This window comes from Ovis canadensis, chromosome 19 (assembly GCF_042477335.2).
Source record: "Ovis canadensis isolate MfBH-ARS-UI-01 breed Bighorn chromosome 19, ARS-UI_OviCan_v2, whole genome shotgun sequence".
NCBI classification, from domain to species: domain Eukaryota; kingdom Metazoa; phylum Chordata; class Mammalia; order Artiodactyla; family Bovidae; genus Ovis; species Ovis canadensis.
This window is the reverse complement of record NC_091263.1, coordinates 65579146-65606291: the sequence shown is the minus strand read 5'-3', so window position 1 is coordinate 65606291 and position 27146 is coordinate 65579146. Positions and strand designations below refer to the sequence as shown.

General features: G+C 42.5%; 1 protein-coding gene and 1 non-coding gene across 6 annotated transcripts in view; one reads left to right on the top strand and one right to left on the bottom strand.

The window, feature by feature from the left end:
- Positions 1-230: 230 nt before the first annotated feature.
- QRICH1 (glutamine rich 1) overlaps positions 231-27146 on the bottom strand; it is a 42684-nt gene continuing 15768 nt past the window's right edge. For all 5 annotated transcript variants that reach the window (XM_069562395.1, XM_069562396.1, XM_069562397.1 and 2 more), the window contains 8 exons: positions 15879-16919; positions 10457-10634; positions 9743-9897; positions 8483-8597; positions 3504-3612; positions 2996-3147; positions 2584-2674; positions 231-1173 (listed from right to left, as the gene is read on the bottom strand). In XM_069562395.1, the coding sequence (XP_069418496.1) occupies positions 981-1173; positions 2584-2674; positions 2996-3147; positions 3504-3612; positions 8483-8597; positions 9743-9897; positions 10457-10634; positions 15879-16919 (2034 nt within the window). In that variant the 3' untranslated portion in view covers positions 231-980. The remainder of the gene's footprint in view (positions 1174-2583; positions 2675-2995; positions 3148-3503; positions 3613-8482; positions 8598-9742; positions 9898-10456; positions 10635-15878; positions 16920-27146) is intronic.
- TRNAW-CCA (transfer RNA tryptophan (anticodon CCA)) lies at positions 20156-20227 on the top strand. Its single transcript has one exon. It is a non-coding gene; the product is annotated as a tRNA-Trp (tRNA).

The window sequence follows — 27146 nt, the reverse complement described above, 5'->3', positions numbered from 1 at the left end:
ACGTCAGGACGCAGCACGCAAAGGCGGAGCCTATTGGCTCTAGGGCGGGGCTGGCGGGGGGAGCGCATGCGCACAGTACGCCCTAACCGAGTCGCCGCCGCGGAGTTTGACTGTTTCCCGTCGCAACCCCCCTCCCGGAGGACATTGCCCTGAGCAATTAACAGGCAAGGCTTGGCTTCCACTGTCCCGCCAGACTCCTCCCAAATAAAGAGGCGTTGTTCACTAGCATGTTGAAAAGACGTGCTTGTCATTCTTAATAAACAACTAGATTAAGAATACATAAGAGAAACAGAGTGGTATCTTTATATGATACACAAGTGTATGTTACAAGAATTCCATCAGGCACAGAAGCCTCAGGTTTAAGGCCTCAGTGTTAGGCCGGGGTGGGGGGAAAAAAAAGGCATGGTAAAGTTTTTACTTTAACATCTAAAATGTCACTTGTCATAAAGGAGGGTGTAATAGAAATTGTCTTTAATAAATCATAATTGAAGTTCCCCTCATTTTCCTTCCATTAAGATGCTAGGTTTGTATCTGAGCATGAAGAAAGAAAAGACCGCGGCTCCCCCGTGGTCAGCGAAGTCTGCCAGTCAGAGTGGAAGCCAGCTGGGGAGATTCCCTGGAGGGTCCATCCATCATTAATTCCATCTTTCTGGAGGAAGGGAAGGGGCCACATTTCTCCTAACAGTCCAAGCCCTTTCCTCAGGCCCCACCCACACAAAAAAGTCAGCCAGCAACTTTCCAGGACATCTGGCTCTCAGGAAACCCTGAGCCCCTATGGGCTGAAGAGTCCCCACAGCAGGTTTATGAAGATGCACAAGGGGGCAAAGTTTCCTTTTACATTTGAAACAGAAGCAGTCTGAAAGGCTTCATAACTACACCAATAAAAAAAGAAAAGAAAAAAAATGGAGGCCTCTTCTTTAGTGTGAGTCTGTCCGTTTTTTTCCTGGATGGTCTCCCATGCACCATGGCTGAGGGGTCTCTCAGTGCATGGTGCTGGCGCTGGCCACTGCAATGGCCTCCTGAATTTCTCGTATCACCAGGATCCGAGTCAGCATCTGCCCCATCTGCTCTCTGCTGATAGGCTGGACTGAGTACCAGATCGGGCTGTTGGGGGCCACCACCGGCTCGGGCGTCAGGTAAAAGGTGTCATTCCGGCCTTTCACACTCTGGGGGCTGGAGAATATATGGGTAAAAAGCTGGGTAAAAGCGTCATAATCTCAACCTTCCCACCTTGAACCTCCTGGACAGATGCTACCTACAAAAGATGGGAAGTTCTGGAAAGAATGGTGGCTCCACTGTAACCCCTAAGCTCCATGCAGCCAGGGCACACTACCTCTAAGATGTCCCTACTTTCTGCTCTCCACTTCGCACGCTGAGTCCTCTGATTAGGCCTCCCCTGGCTCAGCTACTCGAGTCCAGCCGTATCCCACGCTGAACCAGTTCCACCACCTATCTATCTCCAAGTCTTTGCTTATGCTGTTTCTTCTACCCCACCCATTGGTAATTTCTCAACTTCATTTGCCTGACTTCTCCGCTTGCTGTGATGCTGCGGCCTCTACCTGCACTCACGCCCACCCTCAATGTTGTGCTGTACTTCTCTAAGTACTTATCATATGCCATCCTCTAACAGTTATTCATCCACTGATTCAAAGTTTATCAAAGGGCTACTGTGTGCCAGGCCTGCACTAGGTGCTGATACTAAAAGAAGTGAATAAGACCCAAGAGTCCCTCTATAATGAACCTCACAGGTTAAGAGGGGAGACAGACAGCAGTCAAAACAGTTACATAAAGACAAAATAACAAAAGCACTGGAAAGGGCTACAGAATAAACAGCCAGAGGGAACAGGCAGGGAATCTGGAAATCCTTCTCTGATAAAGTTCTTTTAGGAAGAATGGTTAGGATGAATAGGAGCTAAATGACCAAACACGTGGGGGTGGCAGCATAGGTCTTGAGGAAGGGAGAGTAAGATACCCTTTAGTAGAGAAAAGCAGTGTGACTAGAGAGCCAAGAGCTATGAGGACAAGAGGTTAGCAAGGGAGCGTGCTTGAAAGGCCCTGTTGGTAATTAGGGCAGTAATTACTGTCTTTCTTTGTAGAATAAAAGGAAACCACTGAAGGTTTTCATCTAAGTAACAAAGTAAGACCTACCATGTTGAAAGATCTGCTGGCAGTGTTGTGAGGATGATATGCCCAACTGCAGAAGCAAGAGAGAGCAAAAGCCAAGGAGAGGATCTCCCCTAGACCTACGGTGTAGTGACCAAAGGTCAAGACCAGGAAAACACAGTGCTATACGCTCAATATGTGACAGAGGCGGCCTCTCTGTACCTTCCTCCCTTGACCTTCACCCCCTCTCCATCAAAGTGCACCATCAGGGAGGAGCCCTGGGCACATGCTTTGGGAAAACCAGTAAGTGTGCTTCTATATTTAGCCTTTTGGAAATCTGCTTTTACTTAGCCTGGGGAACTGAGAATGCTTCTGTGAGCACGCGTGCCACGCACACACCCACGCGCAGATACACACATGCACACACACACAGGCGCGCAGATACCCACACCCACACCCCTAGTCACACAGCCTCCTCACCATTTAAAGAGGTAGAAATCGTAGAGCTTGATTGGGCATCTCAGTGGGTTCTCTGGATTTTCCGTCTGCTCTGCATACATGTCATCTGTAACTATAAAACATACCCCCCACCACAGACACGGCATCAGACTGCCTTTACTTAGGCTCAGATTAGGAACCTCAGGCTTTCAGCCATCCCAACTAGGAAAGAAAAGGGTATGAGGCATGAGCGGTGAATATGAAAGGAAAAGGCAGCTATCATTTCTGGGGCATCTCTGCTTCTAGAAGAGTTTGAAATCAGCGACTAGGGAGAAGGGAAGGGAGCATTCCTATCCGCAAATCCCCATCCTCACACTTGTCACTAGCCCCCCAGGCATGAAGGCTGGGCAGAACTAGTAGCACCTCTTTCTGCAACCCCTGCCTCCTTCCCTACCTTTCTGGCCAGTCTGGTGTATCCCAAGTGCCTTCAGGTACCGAATACTCGTGCTTTTATCCTTGGGATTAGAGGGGTTCTTCTTTGTCTGTCGTAAGACCTTGGAGAAGGCCAGCTTCATGTGCTGGTCCACTGTCTTCAACAGGAAGTATCTGCACCACAAGCGAAAGCAAGGCAAAGGGAGGGGTGCCAGGAGGAGACCATGACTTACCCTCCGCCATCGCTGCTTCAGAGGAGCCGCTGCCCACACTCCCAGAATCTGGGCAGGCCCACACCCAAATACACTGTCCAGTGGAGGAGTTTCATAAAGACTAATGGGAGGGACCTGGCAAGGCTGTCTGCCTTACTGGTCGCCACACAAAATGTAGCCAAGTGGGCTGGAGGGCTTCACTAGCCCAAAGGCTCTCAAGCATGTCAAAGGATCTCAGAAGTCCATCTGGATAGTTTCTACCCTCTTCACTGGGCGGATCCCAGCAGTGGCTAAGCATGGAGCCTCTGGAACACTTACTTGGTGTTAAAGAACATGAGGGTGGTCAGCAGTGTGGAAGGGGAGTGAGCCCCGAGCTGCTTGCACTCCCACAGCATCTCCTCAGTCACGTGGCTGGGCAGGACATAGCCTAGGAGGAATAGAGTACTGCTACAACAAGAGGATGGCAGGATGGGAGGCATGAGGCACAGCAAGCACTACATGGGAGTACAAGTTTCACTGGAGAAGGCTTCCTGGGATATAGCAGAATCATCTGGAAAGCTTATTAAAACACAAACAGCTGAGTCCCAACCCAAGGTTCTGGGGGAGGACCCGAAAATGTGTGTTTTCAACAAGTTCCTAACACTACACTTTGAGAACCCCGGCCCTCCATTATCGCTCTCACTGGATGTTAATTCTTCCTCTAATCCCAGGTTAATATCAGGTAAAAGGACATCCCTCAGAGAGCTTGCAACACCCCAAAGTATAAATCAACCTCTGCACATATGCAAACTTCTCTGAAAAGAGCATACAGAGCTTTCATCATAGCTTCCAAGGTGTCTAGACCAGGGCCCAGAGAACTGGTATACATGCCCCTGTTTGTCTTTGTTAAACCTCTATGTCATCCATTCTCATCCCCCTCTGGAAATAGAGGAGAATGATATTCAGATCCCTGATAGCTTTCCCCCACAGGGTAGGTTTTACTTTCAGGAGCTAACTGAAAGCTGGACAGGGACAAAGGCAGTGGTTTCATCAAGAGCTCTGGACACACAGGTCTATACCAAAGATAACACAAGTTGATCACCAAGCCCCCATCATGTGTTCATAAAACAGTCAATACCCAAGTGTGTATGTACTGGGCACTGAGGACATGGTGAAATAGCAGCAAACACCAGCATTCTCCTACAGGAGTTTCAGGATTCTCCAGGCAGGAAGCAAGGGTGGCACTTTCTAGAAGCAGGGGAAAACATTTTCTGCCCAATACATTCCTTTTCTCTGGTCTTGACAAAGCTGGCCCTCTGATTTCATTAGTACTCTTCCACCTCTTTAGGGCTTGTCTGCCTCTGCTCTTTTATTCTGTGGCCCAATGGCAATAAGATAAACTTCCTCGCTGCTGCTGTTTAGTCATGAAGTCGTGTCCGACTCTGCGACCCCAAGGACTGTAGCCCACCAGGCTCCTCGGTGCATGGGATCTCCCAGGCAAGAATACTGGAGAGGACTGCCACTTCCTTCTCCAGGGGATCTTCCTTAGTCTCAGACAAATCTTAAGCAGGATGAGTGACAGAAGATGCTCTCCTTGGGGAGGCTAGCCCTAGGAATGGTCCAGGCATACATTTAGGATTGCTCTATTTTCTCTGGGTTCTCTCTGCCACCTTGTCACTTCCCTACCTTTAATCACTTCTTAACAGCGCAACTTAAAGTGAACTGCAGTATCTGAAAATCAGAACTCCTAGCGTGGGCAACAGGAGTTACACATAGAAACAACATATAAAAGCCTCATAGTTCTGAATCTGAACTGTAAAGTATCAAAATGTTCTATTTTATATTTATTTTTGTAGTTCTGCCTAGAAACTATGACCAACCCAAGAAGCAATGAACATCCCTACCACCCAGATGGTGGTAATGAAATACCATTTAACACTGAAAGGAACCAGCCTCCATGGAGAGCTGATTGAGTCCACACTGGGAGACAGAAAATGGCCAGGATAAGCCTGGAACATTTTTGGTGAACCAGAAATCAAGGAAGTAGGGTCATGCCAAACAGACTTAAGAGCCAATTTAAACAGGCTCCATATGGCTAGACAGAACAATTTGTACACCATTAAAGATACTAAGTACAATGAACTGAATCATTAAATATGTTTAAATTAACTTGCTCACAATGATTCTTTAAACAAACAAACAAAAGAAACCCCAGCTGAAGCTGGTAAACCAACTCATTACTGTCAAAGCTGCTAAACAAAGGAGAAGAAATAAGCCCTCATCCTGCTTCTTCTATATAATCTCTACTGCTAGGAAATCAAAGAGCTGATGAGGGAAATTTTCTCTTTGTATTTCAGCTAATAAAGAAGTAATAACATCAGAATGCCAATGCTTGCAACTCCTAATGAACTAACGGATCCAGACATCATGGGCACCCACCTATGATGTAACCCTGCCAAGAAGAAAACACACAGAAAAACCAAAACCCGATTTAGCAAGTCTTTATATGCAACTACCAATAAACTGTAAATACAGGGGACAGAAGAGTATGTTAAATTACAGCATGGAGATATTAATAGCAAAAATTAGACTGTAATAATTTAAAAGCCTCATTTCTTCCATAAATAAACTGCAAGAAAAATACGTTTATTTTTGAATTTAATTAAAAGTTACTTAAATTAAGATTAAAACTAAACATTAAAAGATATCTATGCAATTTCAATGTGTGGACCTTATTTGCACCTTGACTCAACCAAAAAAAAGTGACATTTATGGGACAACTGGAAATGTGAAAAAGGGCAGATTTTGATGACATTGTGACTATTCTTTTTCTAAAAAAGTAAAATAATGGCATTGTGTTACATCAATTTTATGCTAAAATATTTATGGATACAGTGTCTAGGACTTACCTCAAAATGATACGGGAGGGATAAACAGATAACGTATAAATGGAACGAGATTTGCCATGGGTATGTGGGAATGCCATTATTCTGTTCTGCTTATTTTTATATGTGCTTGAAATTTCCTTAACAAAACTTTAAAAAAAGCCAATTTTATACAGCCACACTTGGTCTGAAAATCCGCAAATCATGTACAGAAATTCACTTACTCAGGTGTTTGTTCTAATGATATCTCCTTAGAGACGCTTCCTTCCTAACACCCTTAACACTTTCCATTCTCTGTGCTTTGTCCTTCGAAGTACTTAATTATCATAAATTAACTTGATTATTTATACAGTCTCCCCATATTAGACTGTAAACTTCCATTTTTTCACTACTGAATTGTATAATCTACACTTGGAACTGCCTGGCACATAGTAGGCACTCAAAAGGCATTTGTTTAAATGATACTTTAACACTTAAGCAGTAATCACGATGACAGATGATAACTAGACTAAATCCTTTCACAGTATACACCAACTGTATCAAGTCACTGTTATACACCTGAAACTGCTACGTCAATTTTATCTCAGTCAGTATACATTTCATTAAATGGCAGAGCCAGGATTAGAACTCAGATATTTGTGTGGACATAAGTTTTTACGTCATCTGGGTAAAGAAGAAGCATGACTGGTGCATCCTAAGGTAACATGTTTGGGAATTCAGCCGTTCTAACAGGCATATAATGTTATATCACTGTATCCATGTATGCATGCACATATGTATCAATATTTATGCAAGCCACTTGCTGAATCTCAGTTCCCCGACCAGAGACTGAACCCAGGCCACAGCAGTGAAAGCATCGAAACCTAACCATCAGGCCACCAGGGAACTCCCATCACTGCTGTTTTAATTTACAACTGACTGATGATATATATCTTTTCATATACTTATCTGCCACCTTCTTTGGTGAATCATGTGTTCAGATTAAAAAACAGGTAAAGGTTCTTTCTTTGTTATTGTTGACTGTTAAAAGTTCTTTATAAATTTTGGATATCAGCCCTTTGTCTGGTATGTGTTTTGTCAAGATTTCCTCCCAGTTTGTGGCTTGTCTTTCATTCTCTTAATAATGCCTTTCAGAGAGCATAAGTTTTTGCTTTTTAATTTTTAATAAAGTCCAACTTACCAATTTTTTTCCTTTCATACATTATTCTTTTTATGTTGTACCTAGAAAGTTACCACCAGACCTAACGTCACCTAGAGTTTCTATTTTACCTTCTAGGAGTTTTATAGTTTTACATTTGGGTCTATGATTCTTTTTTTTTTTTTTCAATGTGTGGTTGTCCAGCTGTTCCAGCAGTGTTACTTGAAAAGACCATCCTGGGAATTTCCTGGAGGTTCAGTGGTTAGGACTCGACACTTTCACTACATGGCCCGGGTTGAATCCCTGGTCAGGGAACTAAGATCCCATAAGCCGCAGAGTAAAGCCAAAAAACAGAGAAAAAGAAAAAAGGACTATCCTTTCTCCATTTAACTGCCTTTGCCCCTTAGTCAAAGATAAATTCATTACACTCATGTGGCTTTACTTCTGGACTCTATACTCTGTCCCATGGATCTGTCTGTTCTTTCACCAAAGACCTGCACACAGTGTTTACAGCTGCTTTATTTATAAACTGCCAAAACATGGAAGCAACCAAAATGTCCTTTAATTGGTGAACAGATAAACAAACTGTGGCACATTCATAAAATGGACTACTACTCAGCAATAAAAAGAAATGAGCTATCAAGCCATGAAAAGACATGCAGGAACATTAAACGTATATTGCTAAGTGAAAGAAATTAATACTAAAGTATTCTAACTATATGACATTCTGAATAAGGCAAAACTATGGAGACAGTAAAACAGATCAGAGGTTGCCAGAGATTCAGGGGGATAAAGGGAGGGACGAATTAAGTGGAACCCTGGGGATCTGAGGGCAGCAAAACTTGTATGTGATACTGAATTGTAGGTACATATTATACACTGTCAAAAGCCACAAAATATACAACAGAACTCTAATGTAAACTACAGACTTAAGTTAACAACAAGGTATCAAATACTGGCTCCTCGATGTTAACAAATATACTACACTAATACAAGATACTAATAACAGGGGAGACACAGTGTGATGGAATACATGGAATTCCTTGTATATTCCACTTAGTTTTCCTGTAAACCTAAAACTGCTCTTAAAGAATATATTATTTTAAAAAATTATAATAAACAGCTCTGGTGAGCCATGCCCCTCCATACTGAGCCAAGCAGCACAGAGACCGACGCTGGGGCCTGCGATTTACAGCCTCCTCACCCACATGCTATTATCACAGCAAGCCACACAAGCAGCTTATCTTTTTTAAACCCAGGTTCAAAAGACATCCAAGGACTAGGAAGATTCTTACCAAGTGGAGTGACTCGGGGCTGAACGTCCTTCAGAACTTCATGCAGCCACTCCGTGAATCGAACATAATAAAGATCGGAGAAAATGTCATCAACCCGTCCGTTCTCAAAAAGATACTAAAAGGAAAATAATCAATAAAAGCTGTTGGTAGACTCTTGACAAGATGCTGAGGGAAGCAAACAATTACGAGCAGTACCCTCACATCTCCCTACCCGTTCGTCCCCCATTAACCAACCAGCACACTGAGTCAAAACCGCCCAGTGCGCGGCACTTCCACAGCATACTTCAGGATGGGAACTAACTCTCACAACACTCTTGAGAGTTGGCCAATGGAGCAGATTTCGTGAATGCTACTTCACCCAAGCAAGGCACTGTCTTATGGTAGCAAAAAAGCATGATGCAGGCTCCAGGGCCAGTCTCTTACCAGCTACGGTGTAAGTTATGTAACTCATTTGAGTCTTGTAACTTTGGGGGCTCAGTGTCCTTGTGTGTAACTGGAGATGACTATGCCTGCCTTGCATGAGTGAGAGAGCATGGAATGAGACAAAGCACATACACTAATTCACCCAGTGCTCCCAGTGACTGCTAAAACAGACTAACAAAATGGGAGATGGGTTTTTCTCGGGCCCAAGCAACAGGGTGAGTCCCAGTCAGCAAGTGTTCTTCCATCACACCACGGGCTTCTCTACAATAGCATTCAAACACCAGGAAATCCCCATCTGGTCTCTGAAACTGCTGGTCCTAAAATGAATCTCCCTGTTCATCTTCATCTTAGATATCCTGAAAACCTAACTACAGTTGTATATTTTAGCTAGACTCTTTCAAATAATTATTTTGCATTAATGCAGGAAACAATGAGAAAATGAACTATATGTCAGCACCAGACTGTTCTAGAAAAATTGCTTTTCTGAAAACTAGATGTTTACTTTAACAAAAAGTGTTACATAAATGTTTCATAATTTTTTTAAAAAGTCTCTAATGTAATATATCATATATTTTAACAAACATTTCTCTAGATTGAGGGATTATTTTATTATCTGATTTTCTAAAGTGAACATGTAGATCTTTTCCAATTTAAAAATAAAATGTACATTTAAAAACATTTCCAACTTTTAAAAAATGTACATTTAAAACCTCATTATATAGTTGGAAGAGAGTATCTTTACTGTTACCACTTTTGACATATTACTAATTTGACTACGCAGCAAATACCCAATGGGAACACAAGGCAAACAGGTTCCTACGCAGCTCGGTTCCCTACCTTTTGAATACACAGGAAAATGTAGTACAGCACATCTGGGTCATAGGGGTCACCTTCTCCATTTCGAGCTTCCCGTGTCATCAGACAGAGCCCATAATTCAACTCAGCCACAGCAGAGGAGATGAGATCTTCCTGGAATCGTAGCAACTGACGCCCTACAACATAAGTCCCAAAGGTCAGTGAGGGTCCTGGCAACAGTCATTTCCTTACTGGTTTCTCATATCCCTGGAAGGAGGTTACAGAGCAGACACCACCACCCATCAAGGCGCTGGGGTGAAAACAATCACTTGAATCTGTGATCAAAACTAACCTACAAAGACAATAATCCTGTTTGCCCTATTACTAAAAGGGTTCCCGTCCCATCTCACATATCCCCCAATTATTAGGGCCACGAAATGAAAGCAAAAACACAAAACCCACCCTCTGTAATACGAGGAAGTATATGAGGATAATGCTAAGTAAGAGGCGCCCTAAGAACACTCACCAGCTCCTATCTCCTCCCAGAAGTCTCTGATCTTGGGCACACCCCACAAATCCTGCTCGTTTATAGCAGGTCCAGCCTGCCTCTTGTCTTGGATCCAGCACACTATTTCAGATGGAGCGCCCACATGCCCAGAGCCAAGAGATACACTTTCCTGCCATCCGTGCTCCTGCTGCTTCAGTGCCACTGCATTTCACACACAGTCCAACCCCCCTGCCCTCCGGAACACTTACTCCCAATGGGTGCCAGTCTGTTCTGAGCATCCTTCTCAAGCTCAGCATTCTTGGTCTGTGCCCAGTTTTTCCACACTTCAAGCCCTTCTTCTGGCTTCAGAGAATTTGGAAGCAGAAGTTCTGGTGAAGGCTGTGGCTGTGACTGGGGTTCAACTTCAGCAACCTGGACAGTTTGAGCCTATGAGAGAGAAATCATCAAAACGTGTCAATAGGTCGTTTGACAAAACAGCCAGAAAAATGCTATAACTCTTTTAACTAAAAAGCTGCTCTTCTGCTTGCTCTCCTAAACTTTGGAGTCCTGTTCTTTACTTCAGAGACAGCAAACGCTAGTACAAAGCTTCTTAATCTTAACTGTACTTTTGACTCTCTTATTTTAAAACACCAATACCTGAGCTCCACCCCAGAATCTCTTTTTAAAGAGGTATCAGTCTTTTTAAAATCTTCCCATGTAAAAAGGCAATTCTAATGTTTAGTCACTGCCCAGAGCTACTGGCAAAAAGCACTGCTCATCAACTACAATGTGCAAATAAATTTTATTAAAACGTGGATTCTGATTAGAAAGATCTCAGATGGGACCTGAGATTCTGCATTGCTAAGAAACCCCCAAGGAAGGGAGCTGGTCTTCAGACTACACTTTCTGTACCAAGAGTCCAGACTGTTAAACTTGGTTGCACCTTAAAATCATCTGGGCTGCTTTTAAAAAATATCCATGTCTGGGCCTTGTCCCTAGGGGCCCTGATTTACTTGGTCTAAGCTGGTGGCCTGCAGTCAGTACTTTTAAAAGCTCTCTTGGTTATTCTAATGTCCAGTCATGGCTGAGAATCATCATGTTTCTTCTTAATAATACTGCTTTGGCTCATAAGGACATTTTCTGAAGACAGGAAGCAATGTCTGAGCTTCCCACCTCCAAAGAGCAGTCCCATTCTCCATGGTCTGAGAGCTGAACTGTGCAGACAAAAGGACAGAGAATGTCCATGACCCTCAATCACAGTCCCCATTAGGCAGGACAGACATCAACACAGATACAAAGCACAGGTTCTTGGGTCTCACAAACCTGTCTAAATTGTAAAACAAATTCCCTAGAACAATTTTCTATTCCAGGGCCTACCTAAAGGGCTGACAAATGCCAAATCATTCAACTTGGAGGCTAAACAATGAATATATGACACATACATTTGCTTATCAATCAATAAAAATAAAAACTATCCAACTAGCTTTGATACAAGATACACTATTAAACAAGGAGACAACCAAATACCAGTGCCAGACTCTTAAATGTCTGTCAACCCTGGAGCTCCCCTCCAGACACACTTCTCAGTTCAACCACCATTCTTCTTGGTGAGTCTCCAACACCTGCCATTAGGATCTCCATGTTTGTGGAAACGGTTGCTAACTATGTGCCTCTAAGCTAGATCACGCCTTAATACACTCAATGGGTACTGTGTATCTCTGACTGAACATCTCAAAACCACCTCAAACTACTATCTAGGGAGAGAATTCATCGCTTTGCCCACCCAGAAGTATTCTCCTCAGACTTTCCTCCCTGTTGTTCAATGGCAACACTACCTACCCAAGTAGGAAAGCTAGGAGTCGACAGGATTAGCAGACGAGAGCAGTGCTTCTCTGTCTTAGCAGCCAGATTCTCTTCAGTGTGCCCCCACTCACTAAATGTAACACTCCCAACCACCTTGACAACCAAAATTCTTCCACACACATTCAAATGTCTATCAGTGGGTAAGGGAAATAGAAATTTCATCCAGGTTAAAAACTACTGATGCAAGCACACCCCTGGTGTAGAGTTTTTCATATTTACAATGGAGCCCTTAAAGAGCTGGGAAGTGACATAATCCTACATTTTAAGAATATTATTCTTGATCTATAGAAAATGGAATAGTGGAAGTAGGTGCTGGTGGCCAAGACCAGGATGGTGGCAGTCAAACGATTTAAGAGATTCTGATATGGTGGCAGAACCAACATGGCTTGTTGATGAACTCATTGTGAGGAGGAAGGGAACGCAGACTCAAGGACTCTGGGTCTCTGGCTTACATAACTAGGTAGATGACGGTATCATTTTCTGAGATGAATAGTTTTTCATAGTGGTAGAGGAGATGCTGATGAAGAGCTGAGATATCTTTAACAAATGCAAGTAAATAATAAGTGGGCTGCTGAACATATAGTAAGGGTCTGAAGGGGAAAGGTACAGTCTAGTGATACAGAGCTGTGCGTCACTGCAGTACATGGACTGCACACAGGTTAACACATGGGCTTAGGAGCCCACCTATCCAAGGCTGAATGTCAACTCTGTCACTTGCTAAAAGGTGACTTTAATCTCTGTACCTCAGTTTCTTCATTTGTAAAATGGAGATAGTAGTACATACCTCTTAAGGTTGGTGTGAGAATTAAAAGAGTATTACATGTAACACTATGGACAGTGACTGGCGGAAGGTGTCAGTGATTATCACCTTCTGCAGCAGTCATCTAGAGGATTCTGAAAATCATGGCAATGGACAGAAATCCCCTGGGGGAGAAAAGAGCATTAGTATTGAGCTCTGAGTAACACCAACATGTATGGTTCAGACAGAGATGGAGGCTTCAGCAAAGTCTCCTGAGAAGGACAAATAACCAGTAGGGTAGGAGGAAATATCAGAGAAGTCCAGAGGAGAGTTTCAAGAAGGCAGGCTTGGTTTGCTCTGCTGTGTGTTGCTGTGAGTGAGATAAAAACAGATATGCCTGCTGGATCTGGCCATGGGGAGGTAGGTGAACAATGACCTTGACAAGAGCAGACCTGGTCATGAGCTGGAAGAGAAAACTGCTCAGTGAGTAGAGACAGCCTGTACAGATAATACTTGTGAAAACCGGGAATAAAGCAAAGTGGAGAAACAGGGGAACAGATAGAGGCGGGTGTGAGGTCAAGGGAGGGAGGTTTTGCCACAAATTTGGTTTTAAAGACAAGTTATAAAAAAAACTTTCAAAAAGGGTATGCCAGGTGAAGGAACACATCAGCTCTCCCTAGGGTTCAACTCACATCACAGCACAATTATCTTTACACGTGCTATGAGGGCTCCAAAGGCAGAGGCTGTCTTATTCGTCTCTGTTCCCCAAAACCTAAAACAGAGCCCGACAAGGGAAGCAGAGGGATATCTGTGGTGTAAATGGGCAAGCTAATCTTTCCTGCATGATGGGTGTTCTTCCCAATATTTCTTTTTCTGGCAATAATCCTTGACATATGTCCCTATAAAGGGACATGTGTGTCTCCTTTGCTAAAGGAGATACAGCCTCTGAAGAACATGAAGAGAGCAGGCTTACTAAAATGGACTCTAGAAAAAGATTTCCCAGTTGAAGGGCCCAGATGTGCAAATTACTAGCAGAGCCCGTTGAGCAACAAAAGGGCCCTGAACTGCAAACTGGATCATCAGGCCCAGGAGAGCAGAGGAGAGGCCGAAGCTCAGCACAGTGCACCACGACAAGTCTCTGGGTGGTCTCTCCTACACGCGCATCTGTTCCACACACCACTATCTGATTCTTTTGAGTACCATCACTCAGGCAGGATTCTGGACATTTTTCCCACCACAGACCATACCAACTCTTCACTTCGGAAGACAGCCCCTTTGCCCCCTCCACTAACTCCTTTCCCACAGTTTTCCCTCCTCTCATGTTAACCTAGGCATACCCCTTGTGCCCACACCTAGCTCTGCATTCATGCTGCTCCATTCTGTCAATCCAAGCTATAAACAAGGGATCAAATGCCAGTTTTTTCCACAAAGATGCTTCTGTTTTAACCCAGAATGACTTCTGAATTCCCAACCTGACTTTCGTGTGAGTAGTATACATTCACATTTGGTTATGTTGCTCTATAAATAGTTTATAAAGAAACAGAAACCATGCGTTCTTACTTCCACCACATTATCAGCCACCCGAAGCAATGACTCTGTCCTATGCTACTCCTAGGCCTGACAGCTGGATTTTAACAGGTCCTTAATAAAGTCACCTAAGATTACTACACTGTTGCCTCTATGAAACCGCTTGGTCAGCTTTTGCTTACCCAATCATTTCCAGCTTGAGTCTCTGAGTGCGGCCCCTGGTCTAACAGTGCTTTGTTTGTGCCAGCTTCCTCACATGCACTCCCAGAGCACCTGTGCTGAGGCACATTACCTTCAGCAGTCTCATGAGACCAGAGGCTCTACATCTAGTTTAAATGCCTGCTAGACAAGGGACCAGAAACTTTACTGCTGCTGCTAAGTCACTTCAGTCGTGTCCGATTCTGTGTGACCCCAGAGACGGCAGCCCACCAGGCTCCCCTGTCCCTGGGATGCTCCAGGCGAGAACACTGGAGTGGGTTGCCATTTCCTTCTCCAATGCATGAAAGTGAAAAGTGAAAGGGAAGTCGCTCAGTCGTGTCTGACTCTTAGCGACCCCATGGACTGCAGCCCACCAGGCTCCTCCGTCCATGGGATTTTCCAGGCAAGAGTACTGGAGTAGGGTGCCACAGTCTTCAAAGGTGGATTTGTGACAGCCTCAAGAAGACTAACAATTAGCAAAAAGAGCCAAGCAATTTTAAAATTTCGACAGTTCTATGTTAGCAACTTATCTATAAATCTAAAATCATTTCAAAAGAAAAAGTTAAAAAACTTAGCTCAACATAGGTGCCATGACAGGAAACTCATTAACTCATTAACTTAGTATTTTTAAGGAACATAAAAATATCGTTGGAAAGTCCCACTTGTAAAGGTCGCTTATTTAAGAGCCCCAAAGATGATCACTTTTTCCTTTTTTTTGGCCACACTACAAGGCTAGAGGATTTCAGTTCTCAGGGATCGAGCCCATGCCACCTGGAGTGGAAGCACAGAGTCCTAACTACTGGACTACCGGGGAAGTCCCCAAAGACAATCACTTTTAACGGGCCCACCAGGAAGTCTTTTAGATCTCCTAATTCACCTATACTGTGTCCAGTGTAGTCCATCTTTAGATGACAACTAAAGAAGGGACAATTTAACAGCTTCTCCACTGTAATGAGTTTACAGCCTGTGTGTTCAACTACAGAGGTTCCACTAGATCTATTCATTTGCGATGCAGAAAGCAGCTTCTGGGACAAAAATAACACTTGGGATGACCCATTAGTCTCAACCTAGAACTTTACTTTTCCTAAAAAGAGATCACAAAAAAGCACTCCAAGCATTTACCCTCAAAGCAGTTTCTGGTCACTTAATTTACCTCCAGACACCAGGCTAGAATGCCTGCCTATTCCATAGCCTTACCCCGTTCCCTCTCCCCAATCCTAATTAACATACTAAATATTATATTACTACTGCAAGGCCAACATCACTCTAGTAAACAAGCCAGAGGTGCCAGAGGTTGCCAGGCAAGTTCGGTGTGGCACTGGGCCCCAGGGAGGCAGGCTGCCCTACAGGTAAGTCTCACTTACTGAACAGGTAACCTGGAGCTGCTGCTGCTGCTGCTGCTGCTGAGGCGGCGGCGGCGTCTGTTCCTGGGGGGTCTGTTGCTGTGGCTGCTGCTGGGGGTCCCATATATGGACAGTCTGAGCTGTATTCTGGTATGTGCCTGCCACGGCCTGCACAGCCACTGGAATGTGGATGTTGCCATTCATGAACTGTGCTGGAAAGAGAGAGTTTGCAAGGGTCTGCACTACCTCTTCATGGGAGTTTTTCACTACAGACGTGGTGCCCACCATCTTCTCCTTGTCATCCTCCAGCTTCACAGCTGCCAGGGCTGTGGGTGAGCCACTGACGTGAACTGCGTTGTAGGCTTCCTGGGGAATGGCAATGTGGGTAATGCTCTGCTGCTGAGGGTCCCCCCGGGGCTGGGCAGAGTAAACAGGTATGGTCCAAGTTTCTCCTGTAGGGCTAGTAATGGTCCCAGTGGCACTGTACAGGTGGGCACTATCTACCGTCAGTAAGTCAGGCCTCAAAGACACGTAACTCTGCTGCTGGCCCTGCGGAATGGCCAGGACAGTGGCCACCGGCTGCCCTGAGATGGCGTAGGACACAGTGATGGGCATGTCCACTTTGCGCTTCTTCACTGGCTGGAGGACACTGGCTGTGCCAACCCGCCGCTCCCCTTCCCGAGGTGAGCCCTGCTGAGACGGCGGTGGGGAAAGGGCACCCACAGTCTGGATTTGGATCTGCTGACCCCCAGCAAGAGACTGGCCAGCCACCAGCTGAGCCTGGATCTGCTGGTGCGGGATGTGCTCCTCCGGGATCTCTGGAGCCTGGATCTGCTGGGCCGCCTGCATGTGCTGCACCTGGATCTGGGCCGCCTGCAGCTGCGAAGGGCTGGGGCTCTGCAGAGATGGGGTCTGGATGGAGGGGGCTGCCGGCTGTGCTGCTTGGCCTTGGATCTGCACCTGGACGTGGATAGGCTGCTCAGCAGGCTGGTGAACGGTGAGTTGCGGGGAGAGCTGCTGAGCCGAGACCTGCTGCGGAGACTGCTGTACCTGTACCTGTACCTGCAGCAACAAGATGCGGCAGTGAGTGAACTGGACAACACGGAGAACCCAGTCCTGAAGGGCAGAGATCTCAGGCAGGAGCCCTGCGTACTGTGAGGAGGAGGGGCTGCCACACCCGAGCCTTCTGAGGAGGCCGTCATCTCTGAATATGCTGCGTTCAGAGCAACACACAGCCACCTGAGGGCACGCAAGACTATCACATGAGAAATATCAAAAGTTTTGCTCATTTCTTACCTTCTTTTTAAAAGTCACCATTTTTGTTTTTGCATATTCATATAGTAGTACAAGAATACAATGTATAAATATATACTCAGGTGTATATTCCAAAAACAGTTTATCCATGTGGTTGGTAATTGGAAGTATGGGGACGTTGTTCTAAAGGGTCAAAAAGAGAAGTACATTCCACAGGCATTCAACTCCCAACTCAGGATCAAAACTACTCCTACCACAGAGAAATCACAGTAGAGACAAAATGCTTAAAATCCCTTTAGGAGACATCTCCAATTTTGCTGCTGAAAGAAAGGCACAGATGAATGATTCTTTAGAGTGCTTATTTACGATACCTTTATTTTACAGGAGAAGTCACTCGATTCCTGATAATTTAATCTAACTAAGGTGACTATATCCCAGACCACACATTTCTGATAATGCAGCTCACGTCTTACTGCTGTACTTTAGCATACAGAATAGCATGAAAAGATGATACACATAGGATGTAATTTTAAAACAGTATTTTTCCATCAGACATTTATCTAAGTTATTCTGAATGCATGTAGGAATTAGGAAGGTAGAAAATAAGAAGGTAGATCAGTGATTGTATTCATCACAAAAGATAACCAAAGATGGTGCTGGGACAACTGGCTGTCCACATAAAAAGAATGTAGTTGGACCTCTTTCTCACATGATACACAGAAAATGGGAAAGGATCTGAACAGACAATTCTCCCAAGATAAGAAAATGGCTGGCAAGCACATGAAAAGTTGTTCAGCATCATTAACCGTCAGGGAAATGCAGAGCAAAAAGAGATATCATTTAAACCCACTAGGACAACTATAATACACAGATAACAGGGGTTTCCCTGGCGGTTCAGTGGTCAAGACCTTCAATGAAGTGGGCATGGGTTCCATTCCTGGTCTAGGAACTAGGATCCCACATGCTGTGTGGCATGGTCAAAAAATAAAATTAAAAAAAGACCACATTTTTTTTAAGAATAAAAGATACTGTTGGCACGTATACAAAAAGAAACTGGAATTTTCACGCACTGCTGGTGGGAATGTAAAATTGGTATAGCTGCTTTGGAAAAAAAGTCTGGCAGATCATAAAAAAGTTAAACACAGCATATGACAAAGATATGAAAAACAAACTGTATGACCCAGCAGTTGCATTCCTAGGTACATACTCAAGGGAAATAAAAATTATAATCACAAAAAACTTGGACATAAATGTTAATAACAGCCCATTATTTATAGTAAGTGAAAAGTGGAAACAACCCAAATACCCATCAAATGATGGATAAATAAAATGTAGTACTTCCATACAATAGGATGTTGTCTAGTAAGAAAAAAAAATGCAGATAAAAAGCTACAACACAGATGAACCCTGAAAACATCATGCCAAATGAAGTTAATCACAAAAGACTACATATTGTATAATTCCATTTATATGAATGTCCAAAATAGGCAGATCTACAGAAATAAAGTAATTAGTGCCTGTCCAGGAGATAGGGATTGGGGGAAATATGAAGTACTGGCTAAAGCTACAAGCTTTGTTTCTGGGATGATGGGAATGTTCTAAAATTGATGTGATAATGGTTGTACAACTCTGTGAATAGACTAAAAACTATGAAGTTGTACACTTTACATGGAAATGAGTGAACTGATGTGAGAATTATACATCAAGAAAGCCATGACTAATTTAAAAAAAAATCACAGGCAAGGAGGAGACTATACAAAAAGGATAGACCCTGAGAGCTGACTTGAAATGCTGCTGCCCTTTCCTGGCTACGAGTCCTTGAAGGCTCTGTTTCCTGAGGAACAATAAAAAGGGCCTACCTGCTTACCTCCTCACAGAGTGGTCATGAGCATGAAACTCTCTTTATTGACATATAGTAGGTGTTCAAAAAGTTGGTTTTCTTCCTCATAAGCAGTATTTCTTTACACCAGTGAGTCTCAAAATGTAGTTTCCAGGCCAACATCATCATCACCCATGCAACTAGTCAGAAATATAAACTTTTAGGTGGAACAATTAAAACAGAAACTCTAGGGAATGGGATCAGCAATCTGATGCATGCTCAAGTTTGAGAATCAGTACTTTACACCAAGGACATAAAGGAAAGTATGAAGCCAATTACTAAAGAAGAGCTGTTTTCAAGCTTTCTGGTCTCAGGACCCTTTTAAAAAATGACTGAAGACCCCAAAGAGCTTTTCTATAGATAGCAATATTTACTACATTAGAAATTAAAACTAGGAAACTTAGAAAAATATTAATTCATTAAAAATTACCATATAAACCAATATAAATGTCAACATAAATCATAAATTCTTATGAAGAGTAACTTTATTTGCCAAAACAAAAAATTTATAGTAAGAGTTACATAAAATTTTACATCTTTGCAGATCTTTAATAGCTGACTTAATTGAAGACAGCTAGACTCTTTGTATTTGCTTGTGCAATCTGTTGTGCACACGTCACACATGGCCTCTGCAAAACCCCACTGTACACTCATGAGAGAATGAGAGAGAAAAAGGCAAATAAACATCTTCATTTTATAACAATAACAGTCTTAAATTTAAGGAATCACTCTTAACACTATAAGAGCGATTAAAATTTCAGAGTGCTGCGAACTACCAGTCCCTGAATTACTCTTTAAGAATCACTGTTGTAGAGTTAAATACACAGTATGTTTTTCAACTATATTATTACTGGCTTAGAAACAAAAGTTCAAAAATCTGGTTATTATCATTGAATTGTAGTTCATATTCTTAATGATTTTACTCTATCTCTTTACAATGACTTTTCTTAGAAAGCATTTATCAATATTCAATCTTCCAACAGAAACAAGTTAGCAAAGTACTAAGGAATCGGAACTGAAGGCATTTACCCAAATCAGAACAAACAGGTAAAAATAATCTGATGCTACTTTATATCCTAAGTAGTTAGAATTTAAAATTAAAAGAGTAAAAGTTAAAGCACTTTCTGACATTTCCTTACCAATGTCAACATACTGTATAGGGTATTCCCTGGTGGCTCAGAGGTTAAAGCGTCTGCCTCCAATGCGGGAGACCCAGGTTCGATCCCTGGGTCGGGAAGATCCCCTGGAGAAGGAAATGGTAACCCACTCCAGTATTCTTGCCTGGAGAATTCCATGGACGGAGAAGCCTGGCAGGCTACAGCCCACAGGGTCGCAAAGAGTCGGACAAGACTGAGTGACTTCAATCACTCACTCACTCACTCACAACCTTTACCCACTAAGAATCATGTCAATAAAAAATTAAATATTACTTGTAATACATTTCATATTTTTATTTATATAAAAATATAACTTTTTATCTGATTAGGTAATTACTACAGAGTCACTGCAAAATCACTGCAGAGGGTGACTGCAGCTATGAAATTAAAAGACGCTTGCTCCTTGGAAGAAAAGTTATAACCAACCTAGACAGCATATTAAAAAGCACAGACATTACTTTGCCAACAAAGGTCTATGTAGTCAAGGCTATGGTTTTCCCAGTGGTCATGCATGGATGTGAGAGTAGAACTATAAAGAAAGCTGAGTGCCAAAGAATGGATGCTTTTGAACTGTGGTGTTGGAGAAGACTCCTGAGAGTCCCTTGGACTGCAAGGAGATTCAACCAGTCCATCCTAAAGGAAATCAGCCCTGAATATTCACTGGAAGGACTGATGCTAAAGCTGAAACTCCAATACTTTGGCCACCTGATGCAAAGAGCTGACTCATTTGAAAAGACCCTGATGCTGGGAAAGACTGAAAGTGGGAGGATGAGATGGTTGGATGGCATCACCGACTCAATGGACACGAGTTTGAGTAAACTCCGGGAGTTGGCGACGGACAGGGAAGCCTGGAGTGCTGCAGTCCATGGGGTCGCAAAGAGTCGGACACGAATGAGCAACTGAACTGAACTGAACAGAGTCACAGTGAAAATCTGTAAAGTCAGTGAAGTAAAAAAAGTTTCTTAAATTTTACTTGAACTTATGAGGAAATGAAATTAAAACTGAAAGAATAGCTGAACTTTGAATATTTCTTCACACTAAGAAGCTCTGACAAGATCCCTCTTTGAAAAAAAAAAATCTAAGACAGACATTCAGAGCTGATACTGTCTTTATTAACTGTTTAATTTTCAAGGTAGGTAAACTCTCAGAAAACAAACTGACAGACTGAAACCTTAACAAAAACTTAAAGAGAAAAAAAAGGCAGTCTGAAACTTAAGCCTAGATTTGAAGTGATTCTAAAGAAACACAAAAAGAAAAAAGGCCATCCCAAAGATATGCATGTGCTAGGAAAGGGATGTATTGATGGGGGAGAAAGACATTTCTGGAGAAGGTGAATCTGGTTTTATTGTTTTAAAAAGCACTATTTCTTACCTTCTATCAACCCCTCATAAATCACACTGTATTTCAGTTCCCTTCACATCTGAATCTGTACTTCTCATTCAGCAACCCCCACCACCTTTCCCAGAGTTTTCCAATTGCTCTTCTTCCCCTCTGTTGATCAGAAGAGATACACTTTATTATCCATCTGGGCTTTTGATGACATAGTATGTACAATGCTAATTACTTTCTTCTTGAGCATTCTGACTTCCTATTTCAACCTGACAGACTAGGTCTTCTGTACAGACAAGATTTAGATTTCAATTCTGAGCTGGTTCTGTTTCTTTTATTCTCATGACTTTTTAAAAAATTTATTTTTCAATTGAAGGAATAATTGCTTTATAGAATTTTGTTGGTTTCTGCCAGACATCAACATCTCATGACTTCTTTCCTAGATTTTTTTTTTGATTGAGCATATTGTTTTTCAGATATGTTTGAATGTGGTCTTCAGATTAGCATCAGCACCAACCTGGAATCTGTTAGAAATGCACATTTTCTGGAAATGAAAAAACTGCTGGAGAGCTATCTGCACTGCCAAATTCACAGCAGCATTATTTACAATGGCCAAGACATGGAAATAATCTTAAGTGTCCACCAATACAATGAATATTATTCAGCCATAAAAAGGGGGGAAATGCTGTCATCTGTGACAACATGGATGAATGTGCTAAGTGAAATAAATCAGAGACAAAAGACAAATACCACATGATCTCATTTATATATTAAAAACCTAAAAAAAAAAAAACCCCAACCAAATTCAGAAAAACAGATCAGATTTGTGGCTACTGAGGCAGAGGCAAAGACAAGAGGAATTGGATGAGGTGGTCAAAAGGTATACACTTCCTAGATAACTAAGTACTAGGGATTTATTTATTTAGCTGGCTATACCAAGTCTTAGTTGCGGCATGCGGGATTAGTTCCCTGACCAGGGAAGGAACCCAGGCACCCTGAGTTGGAAGTACAGAGTCTTCACTGTTGGACCACCAGAGAAGTTCTGTTCTAGGGATATAACGTACTACATGGTAACTAGTTAACACTGCTGGATAGTGAACGTGAAAGTTAAGACAGTAAATCCTAAGTTCTCATTCAGTTCAGTTCAGTTGAGTCGCTCAGTCGTGTCCGACTCTTTGAGACCCCATGAATCGCAGCACGCCAGGCCTCCCTGTCCATCACCAACTCCCGGAGTTCACTCAGACTCGTGTCCATCGAGTCAGTGATGCCATCCAGCCATCTCATCCTAAGTCGTCCCCTTCTCCTCCTGCCCCCAATCCCTCCCAGTATCAGTCTTTTCCAATGAGTCAACTCTTCGCACGAGGTGGCCAATGTCCTGGAGTTTCAGCTTTAGCATCATTCCTTCCAAAGAAATCCCAGGGTTGATCTCCTTCAGGATGGACTGGTTGGATCTCCTTGCAGTCCAAGGGACTCTCAGGAGTCTTCTCCAACACCACAGTTCAAAAGCATCAATTCTTCGGCACTCAGCCTTCTTCACAGTCCAACTCTCACATCCATACATGACCACTGGAAAAACCATAGCCTTGACCTGACGGACCTTTGTTGGCAAAGTAATGTCTCTGCTTTTGAATATACTATCTAGGTTGGTCATAACTTTCCTTCCAAGGAGTAAGTTTTAGTCTTTTAATTTCATGGCTGCAGTCACCATCTGCAGTGATTTTGGAGCCCCAAAAAATAAAGTCTGACACTGTTTCTACTGTTTCCCCATCTATTTCCCATGAAGTGATGGGACCGGATGCCATGATCTCCATTTTCTGAATGCTGAGCTTTAAGCCAACTTTTTCACTCTCCTCTTTCACTTTCATCAAGAGGCTTTTTAGTTCCTCTTCACTTTCTGCCATAAGGGTGGTGTCTTCTGCATATGTGAGGTTGATATTTCTCCCGGCAATCTTGATTCCAGCTTGTGCTTCTTCCAGCCCAGTGTTTCTCATGATGTACTCCACATATAAGTTAAATAAGCAGGGTTAACAATATACAGCCTTAACATACTCCTTTTCCTATTTGGAACCAGTGTGCTGTTCCATGTCCAGTTCTAACTGTTGCTTCCTGACCTGCATATAGGTTTCTCAAGATGCAGGTCAGGTGGTCTGGTATTCCTATCTCTTTTAGAATTTTCCACAGTGTATTGTGAGGAAAAAATGTTTCTTCCTTACTCTGTATATGAGATGATGGATGTTAACTAAACTTACTGTGGTCACCATTTCACGATATATGTACATGAAATAATTGAGCTGTACACCTTAAACTTATACATTGCTGTATGTCAACTATATCTCAATAAAACTGGGGGACAGGTGGATATAAATTCTCAGCAGTGACCCCGGACCAGCTGAATTTGAAGTGGGAGAAGGACAGCCATATCTGTTTTAAGAAACCCTCCAGGTGATTCTAATATACCCTGAAGTTTGATAACCAATAGTGTAAAAGTTTTACTGGACCTCACTAGCTTAGGTTCTTAACCTGTTGGCAGATGAATAATCTATTTCCTTTTCCTCAGTGTCATTCAGAACCTAAGTAATACAGAGCTCAACACAACATAAGGACTAAGTACTCCAACTAAAAGGCAATGAGAAAAACCGTGAAGTAACACATGTATTACCCTGCTTAGGAATCTTTCCTTCCAATCATTGACGCTAAAAACAGTTCATTATCTAACACCATTTTTTAATATTTTTTGTTCTGTTCTGTTTTTGGCTACTTGGAGTATACAGCCAGTATTTTATGTATATAAGAATAAACCAGCTGAGTGTGCTGGGTCAATTTCAGAATTCCATCTGAATAAACATTTTAAAAGTTACTTTCTTATTTCCACACACAAAAAAAGAATAAACAATTCTTATCTCATATTTCCCTAAAGCTGCAGTTGTTACACATTTTTAGCAATCACTTAAAATGTGGTTAGTCCAAATTACAATGTGCTTACAAGTGCAAAACACAAAAAGATTTCAAAGATTTGTGCAAAAAAATGGTAAAATAATTCATCAACAATATACAACTTGAGTAATGCTGAAATAATATATTAGTTTAAATAAAATGTGATTTTAGTTTTTTAAACATGATTTTAAAAAGTCAATTTCACCTCATTCTTCCCTCTTTTTCCATTTAAAAATTTTTTCTTGAAATATAGTTGATATACATCTTTCCCCTCTTGTATAAAAGAGGCTACTAAAAATTTTGGAGAAGGAAATGGCAACTCATTTCAGTACTCCTGCCTGGAGAATTCCATAGATAGAGGAGCCTGACAGGCTACAGTCCATGGGGTTGCAAAAGAGTCAAATACAACCGAACAACTAACACACACACGCACACTAAAAATTTTAGAATAACAAATGTGACCTACATTCAATTTCATCCTCTGAGTCTCACTGAGGAGGGACTCAGGAGAGGACAGTGCTCAGTGTGCCAGAAGAGATCCCACTAAGTGAGGAATCACTGCACCTGGGATCCAAATACACCTGTGCCTTTTAACAACTAGTCTGCAAATCCTTGGCAGAACTTCACTGTTCAAAAAAATGTTCTTCTGAAAGTGGTAAAAATCTTTATCCAAGTATCAAACATTTACCAAACTCTTATTATACAAATGAATAATCTACATATGGTGAGGGAAGAGATTTAAACATAGGTAAAAGGCTAAACATGTCCACTGACGGATAAATGGACAAAGATGCGATATATACATATATTTATATATATATAAACACACACACACACACGAGTATTAGTCATTACAAAGAATGAAATAATGTCATCTGCAGCAACATGGATGGACCTAGAAATTACCATACTAAGTGAAGTAAGCTAGAGAAAGACAAATACCATATATCACTTCTGTGCGGAATCTAAAAATATGACACGAACTCATCTGCAAACCAGAAACAGACTCACAGATATAAAGGACAGACTTGGGGTTGCCAAGGGGGAGGAGGGGTGGAAGAGGCAAGTACTGGGACTTTGGAATTAGCAAGATGTAAACTATGATATCGGAGAAGGCAATGGCACCCCACTCCAGCACTCTTGCCTGGAGAATTCCGTGGACAGAGGAGCCTGGAAGGCTGCAGTCCATGGGGTCGCACAGAGTCGGACACGACTGAGCGACTTCACTTTCCCTTTTCACTTTCATACATTGGAGAAGGAAATGGCAACCCACTCCAGTGTTCTTGCCTGGAGCATCCCAGGGACGGGGGAGCCTGGTGGGCTACCGTCTATGGGGTCGCACAGAGTCGGACACGACTGAAGTGACAGCAGCAGCAAACTATTATATATAGGATGGATAAACAAGGTCCTACTGGATAGCAAAGGGAACTATATTCAATGTCCCGTGATAAACCATAATAGAAAAGAAAAAAAAATATATATATGTATGTTTATGTGTAACTGTGTCACTCTGCTGTATAACAAAAACTAACATAACATCATAAATCAACTATACTTCAATGAAATTAAAAAAGAAAAGACTGGACATGAAGGGCCAGAAAAGGGCAGCAACAACGGCCCACCAGTCTGAAGTGATGATCAGGATCTCAATCAGCTCACAAAGTGCCAGTGAGAGAGTAGCTGATTTTAGTCCTATTTTTGGCTGCAGAATACACCTTCTGACTTCTGCCTCCCCCAGGCAGAAGCTGGAATCACTCTTTCAACGTCTCCCGCAGCTAGAGTGCAGGCCTGTGACCAAGACTTCCCAATTTAGACACTGCATGACATTTGGACTCAGAAAGGAGCAACATGAGGCAGCAGGAACTACAACCTCCATTTTCTGGTGAGAGCAGAGGTCTGTGGCAGAAATGGAACAGGATGGCATAAATCCCAACGAGAGACCATGGTAGGACAAGGACCTGCACCCAAGAGTGTGGCTGCACGTCTTTGGCAAACCCAGCCAGCAATGTGACCCGAGTCCTTTCCTGGCCGTGCAGCCTCCAAAATCCACTCTCTGACCTTCCTATAAATTTCCTGAGCTAACTACTACCCTTTAGCCAATTCTTCTAAGTAAACTAGGAAGAGGGAGGTGGGGAACTAATTGCCTGATACTTGTAACTAAAAGTCAAAACTCAAGATGGATACAGAAAATATAACAAGTTGGAAACTTTAAAACAGTATTTACCTTAGGAGAGGAGGATGTGCACAGCGGTACTAGAGATCTGATCTGTACCTGCAATATTTTCTATCTTAAAAAATAAAAAGGCAAACTGCCAACACAGCAGGAATATTTGTTATAAAGATTTGTCTGGATACTTTTCTAATATCTGAAAAGCAACTAGGGCCCTAGGTAGGAATGGAACTAATGAGGAGAGCAGGAAGAAAAAACAACAGTAGCTATGATTTATTTATTGAAGGGTTACTATGTGCCAGGTGGTATACTTAAGGCATAGCATTTTCTGTAATCCTTAAAATAGCTACAACATATATTATTTTATTTCCATGATGTAGATAAGGAAACGGACTCAAAGAGGTTAAATCACCTGCCTCTGATCACATATCTAAAGAATCAGAGGAGGATCAAACTCATGTTTGTCTAAGAGCCAAGCCTGGCTCGTAATTAGCTTCTTCCTCACTCTCAGCAACTCTACACAGTGGTGACGGGTTGCTGCTGCTGCTAAGTCACTTCAGTCGTGT